We start from the raw sequence: 10,125 nt of genomic DNA, 5'->3' as shown, positions 1-10,125 counted from the left end.
ACATACTGCTGTGCCACTGGGGGGCATTATACTAGAGTAAAAAACAATAAAATACTATGCATTTCAGAAACACCTAAAATATTAGTTTCTCTTCCGAAAACAGCTGCATCATGTACTTCATACTAAAATGAATATAAAACAAGAAAAGAAAAAGGACAACCGTATTAGTAAACTACAACTGCACCTTTCAAAATTGTATCACTGTTACTCTTGTCAGGCTAAGTATCATGATTTTCACTTATCTTGGTCAAGATCAATTTACATTTATAGATATAATTTGTTTTCACTAAACAATAATTTCTTATTTACATGTTAGGTAAAATAAACTTAACAACAATATTCAATAAACAAGGATTTTAATCATCTGATCATTTTGCTATGACCTACTATGTACTCATTAAACCTAACCAAACTTATATTATGTCTTTTCATTGAAAAAAAATTCTGTACTTTTCAAACAGATTCAAATTAACATGTAAATATGTTCAGGAATGAAAAGAACATTTAAAGAAACTATAAAATACTTCCCAGATCCATGGTTTATTCTTAAGTCTTCAAAACTTCCCATTAGAGATTTCTTTGTTCACCATCCACTAGAGCTTCATGCAGCAAATATTATGAGAAAAAGCAAATTATTAGTCAAACTACTTTATTTAGTTGAGATTAAAGAAGATAGATTATAATCTGCTCTACCCAATCATATTTAGCCATTGGTTTTAGCTGTTTTCAAAGCTGAGCTTCATTAGTAATTATTCAGACATCATAAAGTGTTCCAACAAAAAATTAAGAAATATTCCAACTTTCATTTCTGCTCAGCGCAGAGAGTCTTGCATGTAAATAATACACTTATAGATTTTTAATTTCTTCCAACCATCCCAAACTATAGGTTTGTATTTGCTAAATAATTATCCACACTATCCATTTCATATTTTCTCAGTGATTTTCCTTCTCTGTTAGTGATTTTATTACTACAAGCTTCAGTTTAAAGAACTGCAAGTTTCTTTATAATTTCCTTAAACTTTATTTTTGTTCCTGAAAATTACAGAAATCTTCTGTAAGACATCAAGTAAACTTAGTTATGTTTAACTGGTACTGAGCATACACAGTTAATAATAAAAAAAAATACAAAATGTGTATCCTACACAGACTTCCCACAACTGTGTACATCTATATTTCTTGCATGAAATATGCATTTTCGTTTGCAAAAGTATAACCCCTGTTTTCTTTAACTTTTTAAATTTGATACGCAACTATTTTCTCAACATCTAAGAGATACTCACCAGTCATGATAGGATGCCATTTTTTTCTTATATATATATCAGGAATTATTATTATTACACCTGGTATGAAACAAGTTTTAGGAGACCTCCAGTGTTCTTACAACTTCACTAAAGTAATAGATCAAGAGATAACCTAATCACAATAAAATCTAATTTTCAACAAGCACACCAGGATTCATCTTCATCTGGTGAATAACTTTTATCTGTTGGTTTACCATAAGATTTTCCAACAGAAATAACACCAGACTTCAAATTAGTGCTATCACCTGTGCCCTGTCTGTGTAGATGTGGAGGCATCATTGGCTTGGAATTTTTCAGCTTATGTGCCAAAGTCATAAATATTGCTTCCACATGATCAGCTTCATTATCATCTTTTGCAGAAGTCTCAAAAACTGGCATGTTGTGAAGGTCAGCAAATTTCTGAGCCATGTTTGTATTGACAGCAATTCGATCTTGGCAATCACATTTATTACCAACAAGAATACGTGGAATGAAGGTAGTTAAGTGATGCTGGTCACACTCTTCAACCCAGTGTGGTAAACTTTCAAATGAAGCAATTTTAGTTACATCATAAACAAATACCACAGCATGAACATTTCGATAATAATGTTGGACCATGCTTTTCCTAAACCTTTCCTGGCCTGCAGTATCCCAAAGCTGCAGCTGCAATAAAAAACAAACTATTGATAACTTATTTTCTTTCCATTTATACAACATAATTGTACGTTAACTGAATATACATGCAAAGTTAAATCTGAATTAAGTATAAGACATAAATGAAGAGACCATCTTAAGCTGATATCAGATGTTGTAGACATTGAAAAGGCAATAAACTGGTGTGTTGCCTTCCCTCATCACCCATGAAGCTAAAGACTGTGGGTTTTAGGCTTAACATAAAATGTAGGCCTGAAATTCCAGCTAAATATGGAGAAAGAATGAACTAAACATCGGGAATTATCAAAGAAAGTTGATATATGTATAAAGAACAACAACCTGTGGTCTTAAATTGTTTTATGATGACCAGTATGAAAGATAAAGAGTATAGATGATAACACCAAAACATAGAAAGGAAATATAACATAATATGTTCTTGAGAGATGCTTTTGACATTTTAAAAGATGTCCACCTTAAATACACTGTTGACTTTTTCCACAATTTTACGAAGTGTACACTAAAAATGTATTGTTGTTTCATGATACAATGCTTCAAAAGACCAGTGTTGCTATATGAGCTACAATGTACATAAGTTTGATTCTCAATTTGAAAGCTTTAAAGATTCAGTATAAATCTGAAACTTTCTGGCAAGCTATAGTGTGTGATGACTATCAGGATGAAAAACAAAAAACATTTGCCATAGATGTGAATCCACAGATTATTGAAACTTAGAGAGAATGGGCTCTGCGGAAAAAAAATATTATGATAAGGAAAAGAAGAAAAAAGGTGTACGGGTAAGGTGCTTGGCTTGGGGATTGAAAGAAGTGTTACAGAATGACATGGACAAAGTTTTAACCTATATCCACAGAGAGTTTAAGCCAAAGATTCTGAGGATGACATATCTAATGATAATGTCTGTATATTGCAAAGGACTTTGTACTAAACTATCTGTGTGAATGCCAAAACACCAGAACAAAGTCTAAGATACTCTGTGGACCCATGAAAATGCCATGCTATATACAGTGTTAATACCTATCTCATATTTAGAGACTCCAAAAATAAGGGTAAAGACACTGTATGTGATTTTGTCAACTACTAATTATTTAATGAAACAAGACAGTGAGGCAAATGAGGAAGTTATTTGGACAGATTGTCCTTCCTATTCATTCAACAATTGGTATATGATTAGGCTTTTGCAAATTCTTGGGCAAAAATATAAAAAGAAATTCACTTGAAAGTACTTTGCTACATGCATGGTAAGGGATTGATGGAATTGGAGGCAAACCTAAAAGCACTGTACATTCAGCAGTCATGAGTGAGGCTATAATTTTGTCACAGAGGTCACAGATTCTGTGATTTTATGAGATGCCCATGATATCTTGAAGATTTCAGATAAAAGCATAAAATTTGAGGAGGGGGGGGGGGAAGTTGCTTACTTCCTTTAAAATCTGCATTACAAAAACTTAAAAAATATGTATGCTCTTCATAGGAAGAGTAGGACAGCATGAAGAGTGTGAGTGAGGTTCCATTAGAGTGAGAGAAAAAATGGAAAAGCCAAATACAAGCAAGGTGATTAATAGTATTGCTAGGCAGAAAAGTTGTAAATACCCAAAGGGAACATTTAAATAAAAATGATAGATTAATGTTTTGTACAGCATGTAATGTCCCTGTAAATTACAAGTAAACAACAAGCTGCAACAAATATCTAGAATGTGTTTTACATAAAGGTAAGGCACAAGGCCTTGAATCGGCTGTGGGTAGGAAAGCAAGGATACAGAAAAGAGCAAATAAACTGTTTACTGTAAAGCCTGAAGAACAGATGCATCATAAGACAGAAGTTTACCGACTTACACAGACTTTATGCACTGCTAACATTTCACTACATGTCTAGACAACCCTATTATTAAAGGCTATCTGAAAAGTTCCCTGAAAAACATTGATGTTATACCTTTCTCAGATCATCTCCGAGAAAGTTACTTGCCAAAGCATTTTGAAAGAAATGTAGTGACATGAAACAACTGCTTAGTCAACATTTAGGAATTAGGCTTTTTACAGATGAAATTACTATATATTGAGTATTTTGGCAGTACCATGTCTGTCTTTTGAAAACATTTCAAACCAAGAAAGGAAATGCAGTTTGGAACTGAAATCTTTGTTAATAGAATGTGTATGTTTGGAAACTGTTAATTCAGAAACTGTGATTTAGGCAGTGGTGGAAACTGTTTAGAAATACAGAATTTCTTTTGACAAAATCACTGCCTTTGTCACTGACAATACTACACATAACAAAACAAACCTTGGGAACAAAGTCTCAAAGCACTTTTTCTGAATGCAGTTCACATAACAGGCATGGCATATATTCTAAACTTAGTGGGTGATACCTGGATAAAAACATTTGAAAAAGTAGATGAACTGGTCATTGCCACAAAACATGCATTCTAAGCCTGCCCTACCCACAAAGCATGGTTCCATCACTCATTACGACAAAGAGGGAAAGTGCCTGCAATTCTACCTTCACTGTTAATCACACAGCGCAACAGCTTGTTTGAAGTTGTCCATTTTCATGCAAGAGTAAGTGGATTTCCTTTTGAGGAGGAGTGTGAGCAAAACCGCAGTTCATCTGTTGAAGATGTGGTCACTAAGTAAATCAACAGAAGTAAAAGCAGTTGTTGCAGCAAAAGAAGCATTTGCACCAAGAATAATTCCAACTCTCAATGCTTACAAAAAACAGAAGTCAAATCACATATGGTAGAAAATGATTTGGCCAATCTTACCAGTTGGGAAAAGTTATTCAGTAATAAAACTAATAACCTGTTTGCTAAGAACACCCTTTGCAAAACAGTGATAAAATTGAAGACTACATGACTGGTTCTGAACAGCTTTGTCAATCAGCTGTTAATGTTTTGAAAGCCTGCATAGCATTTGATCCCAATCAGGCCAAACATCTCAACCTTATATTGCTAAATGTCTATTCCCATGTTTGAAGACAGTGCTTTGACAAAATCTGAGTTTTGTAGATACAGCAGTGCAGATACTGAAATGAGGTGTTTATCACTACCTGTGAACAGTGCAGATTGCAAGAGATCATTTTCCTTTTACAAAGATTTCTTGAAAGATGACAGACACTCAATGAAATGACAACCTGGCAATGTACACCATTCTCTTTCAGAACTATAGAAAGCTGTATGTAAATGACAATTTTACATAATAACAATCTCGTCAGTAGTCAAGTTTACATTATAAGATATAATAGACAATTTAAAATATTTGGTACTGATGTAGTTAAAACTGCAATACCTGCATATATTTCCATGTGTTATTGCTTATTGCCTGTGTTCTGTCAATGACTTTTACCCATACCAAAATCAGACTTAATCATGAGTAAAAGCTCCAGTTGGTAAGTCATCTGCTGCTGTACCTGAGAAATCACTGAAAGACATTGTGCTTCATGTGTCTCAAGAGCAAATTAACAATTGCATTTTTCTTTGACTGTAAGTTTTATTTTAATAGTTTCCAACTATGATCTTTCCCATATATACTTCAATAGTGACACTTGTGTCACAAAACTGTCAATTCATATGAGAATATTGTTTCCACTGCACACACACACACACGTATATATGCAAATGTGTTTTGCCACGACAGTAAAAACAAAGTTGGCACAAAACATTTCTGACAGTTATGATGCTAAATGTAAAAAAAGACTGACTTATTTGATCATTCATATTACTACAGTAGCAAGTTCCAATTTATATAAGCACCATTACTTATCAGCCATAATTCTAAATGTTGATAACTATGTACACTGTAACCATAACTTTTTGAACCTATAGAAAACAAAGCTACATTTTTCATTTCCCAAAAGTCCAAAAGTTTCTGACCTGGTTTTAGACTCAGATAATAATTTATTTAAAAAAACAGCAAAGAATTGGGGCTGAGATCATTTTGAAATTTAGAAAGGGATTAATCATTTTCACAAAACTGAATCAGAAAATATTATTCTTAACTTTGTTTAATGCAAAGTGGAGTTTATTATGAAACATTTCTATAAAATCATGACCTATATCTCCAGAATGTAACTTTATTAACTCAATATTTTGCTATTACAGCTTTGTCAGGAGCTATCGATATCCTACAAGTCCCCTAATCTAATTAAATCTAAATTGGAACACTGTCATTCGTAAATCAAACATTGATACACATGTTTAGAAAGTTCATATTGTATTAAAATAATATCAACCATTCTTGAATTTATATTGTTAAGACAAGTCAAACCAGCAATGCTAAATAAATAACATATGTAAACCAATAAGTAAACTATTAACATCATTGGATTTAGAATAGAATACATTAAGTACCTAAAACATTTATTCATATTTGTATTGGTGAGTATTTTTCCATCTTATTATATCAATACAAACATAAAACAATGTCTGAACATATATTTCAACCTTTATAAATGTTTATACAAACTTTGTCAAAGTTCAACATATTAAAATCTTTAAAATTTGTATTTGTTCAATTTAGATTTATTTTTCTTCATTAAAATTAATTCTTGAATTTTTCTGTTCCCGAAAATTATGATATTTATGACAGTTTTTGCCTCCAGCAAAATGTTGTTTGCTCACTTATTATATTAAATCTGGTTGAGCTAGGCAAAGCCCAGAGTAAGATTAAAAAATCATTAATCCTTTCAAATATGAATTTTGAAGCACAAACAATTCATAATTAATTAATATGTAAAAGCAAATCCTAAATGCAATTTAACTGTTTCTCGAACTAATATGTATAAGGCAAGAAAAAAACAGCCAAGCACTAGTGACAATGATGTCCAACAATATACTTACGAATTGTACACCTATGTAGTCAATGTTAATATCATGGTAGGTTGGAGATAATTTACAGGAAAGCTTCTGCAAAATCTGCTCTTTCTACCAGTTATAAGCATGCTATTCAATTCAAAATTGTTGCTTGGCAACACAACTTCTACTTTGCAAGTGGACATGGCTTATCTTGAACTCAGGAAATTTTACAACTGTTTCATCTAGAACAAGTTCTTAGAATGTTCTCGAATTACTTATAAACAACCTGTATATACTGTACTTTGAATGTCTGAACAGAAACATCTAAATTACACATACAGTTTCTTTTATACCAGTTCTTAAAGTTGATAGTTGTAACTGCGATGGCACCTGTACAAAAAAACTTCAATTTTAATTATTATTTTAGAGGTTTCTTTTGAAATAAAGGAATAAAACTTAGATAATATATAACTTCGAATTATAACATACTTGATAATAATAATTACATTAAAATACATTGACAGTAAAGTGGTTCAATTAAATTTTGAACATAATGTAGCAACATGTGCAGAAAGGAGTTTAAAATGGTGTCATCTTGATAGAATTATAAAGCACATGAAATATCAAATAAATGAAGTTTCCTGTATTCCTGTAATAAATAAACCAGAAATAGGCCACCATATAATGGTTGAATACAAAAAAGTTTTAGGAGTTGATGAAAAATACATCAAATTGCACAAGTTGCTGTATAACTCAGAAAAGTACTTTTCAGTGAGAATGATCCCCCATGCTTTGTTTTATTACTCATACAGGCTTTTAGATATTTTCAACTGGCACATATGCACATATACGTGAATGATACACATACTGGCAAATAATACGGAATATTTGGTATGCACAATTTTTATTTCTAATGGATTTTTTTTATGTAAAATAATTTGTATTTACATAGATATGAATATCATCTGGAGCAATGATACTAAATCACTCATAACATAAAAACATCACAGGAAACAAAAGAAACAAGTCACATCAAGCTTGAACTTTGGTGAATAAGGACAATAGTTAAAATTTTCCTTAACTAAAAATGTATTTCAAGATAGATACTTCCCTTTCCACAGAACAAACAGCTATCACCTCAGCAACTCTCACTTCTACACATAATAACATGAGATGTGCTAGTCTATGATTCAAACAATAGGAGGGTGATACATCCTCCTTGCACAGTATGCCCCTTGAGCACTGTGTAAACCAAGATGAAGCAAACAGACAGACTGGAAGTGGAAAGGGAGGGTGGATGGTTCTGTAGAGAGGTGTCTATTAAAAATGCATTTGCAACTAGGGAAAATGTTAACTTCAAACTATGTTACTTACCTCTCTACAGAAAACACAGCAAGAATCCCACATTCAAAAGACAGTGAATGGACCAATATACATAAAGAAGTTAAAAAGATGAACTCCTTTCTGTCACTGTCAATTCATTTTTGGGCCTACCTGTAGTTATCAGCAGGAAAACCCAAAACTTTCTTAAATCACCCATAGGATTGTGTGAGTTTTGCCTTCATGCAGAGAGCTGCCATTTTGGAAAATAGAAGTTGTGACACTGACATAATTGCTCATGCACAATACAGCAGTGTAACACTGTGATAATGGTATTGTGATGTTTTATTTCACAAAAAAAATGAGAAAAAAACCCATATATGAAACTCAATCCATAGAAAACAGCAATATGGCCTTAGGCTTTATAAACTAATAAAAAATCATAGTCACTGTTGCCAGCCTGTAGTACTTGACAGGTATGCCTACAGTTATTGCCTGGTACCTAAAGAGATGGTATTCTGTGAGTTGTAGTATTTTTGTGAAACTTTTTTGGGGGAGGCAAACAAATTTAAGGTGGCACTTGCCATCCATTGCTGCACCCTGACATTTCCACTGTTAAGAAACAATTACAAAATTAATGATTCATATAACCTTCAACTTCGTCACCTTATCTTCAAGTACGTGTATAGTTTACTTACCTTAATTTGTTCACCCTCTACTTCAACTACTCTTTCCCTAAAATCAACTCCAATAGTTGCTTCTGTTTTTGTAGGGAATGAGCCACTACAGAATCGATAAGTCAGACATGTTTTTCCAACATTGGAATCTCCAATAACTATAATTTTAAAAATTCGTTTTTGCTTTTCTATGCTGATTAAACTTCGAGAAGAATTTGCTTTTTGCTTAGTGATATCACCCATCTTCCTGAATAATGTGAATTCTACAATAAAATATAAAAAATAAAGTTAAAACAATTATAATTACAATAAACTGCACATATTAACAAGGAAGACAATTTTACACACACACACACACAAAATTATTTATATCCAATGAATTTTGTCATTTTCAACAGAAACAGCTTTTTCTAACCTATGTTTTTAATAACCTGTCTTGTAATATACAATATTAATGTAATTTAGTATATTTTTATATAACTGATATAAATAAATTGTAAACTGTTTAACACCTGCCACACAAGCCAGTCCCATTCCAGCATCTTTTCATACCAAGTCTGGGGTGGAGTGGGGGTGGGTCATTCCATAAATTGGTGTTTTAGGGTTATTTCAGTAGATCTCAATAAATGAAGGGCAGCACAACTTCTACAGCCTCCTATAGTTATTGTATCAGTATTCTTGTTAGTAACAACCCTGATATTGTATCTTTATTTTCATTTAGTCAAACTTTTAGAATCATTCTACTGGTGGTGTGATAAAACCTGTTGTTTAAAATTATTTTAATCTTACTGTAAGATAATATAGATTTAAAGAACTACATTTAGTTTTGATCCTCCATTTGTTGTTTTGATGAGATGAAGGGTAACCTTAATGGGACAAATACCTTCTGTTACCTTGCTCATTCTTATGTTCTTGTACTTATATTAAACCACCACAATGCAATTCTGAAGCTAATGTGCCATTTAAAATATAATTACAGAACATTGAATTTTAAATTACCTTTACAAATATTTGTCCTTGAAGCAAGTACATCTATACTGACAAAAGTCACTAAGTCATGTAAATAAAATGAAGTCTTAATAATTCTGTTTAAAAGATAAGTCAATTTACCAAAAACTTCAGGACTAAAAACAAAAATGGCAAAAGTTTTCTGAATATATAATTTATTTTCAGGCACATTGTGGTACTACATTACAAGAAAAAAACAACAACACAAAACTTATGTTTTGGGGCACAATGAAGGATAAAATCTTTATTATTAGTTATATCCAACTAGTTTTGGTAACACAGTTTCCACCATCAGAGCTAGTATCTACAGTAACTAATAATAACATAATGTTTTGGTATTGTTGCGTCAGCGAGTCACGTGACTACTATGACGCAACGTTTCTA

At 32.2% G+C, this 10,125-nt stretch overlaps 1 protein-coding gene across 6 annotated transcripts in view; it reads right to left on the bottom strand.

Moving 5' to 3' along the window:
• Positions 1-7: 7 nt before the first annotated feature.
• LOC106478867 (ras-related protein Rab-33B-like) overlaps positions 8-10,125 on the bottom strand; it is a 15,309-nt gene continuing 5,191 nt past the window's right edge. For all 6 annotated transcript variants that reach the window (XM_022382542.1, XM_022382540.1, XM_013939442.2 and 3 more), the window contains 2 exons: positions 8,755-8,996; positions 8-1,943 (listed from right to left, as the gene is read on the bottom strand). In XM_022382542.1, the coding sequence (XP_022238250.1) occupies positions 1,437-1,943; positions 8,755-8,976 (729 nt within the window). In that variant the 5' untranslated portion in view covers positions 8,977-8,996 and the 3' untranslated portion in view covers positions 8-1,436. The remainder of the gene's footprint in view (positions 1,944-8,754; positions 8,997-10,125) is intronic.

Source organism: Limulus polyphemus, unplaced genomic scaffold, assembly GCF_000517525.1.
Source record: "Limulus polyphemus unplaced genomic scaffold, Limulus_polyphemus-2.1.2 Scaffold256, whole genome shotgun sequence".
Taxonomy (NCBI): Eukaryota; Metazoa; Arthropoda; class Merostomata; order Xiphosura; family Limulidae; genus Limulus; species Limulus polyphemus.
This window is presented reverse-complemented; position numbering and strand designations above follow the sequence as displayed.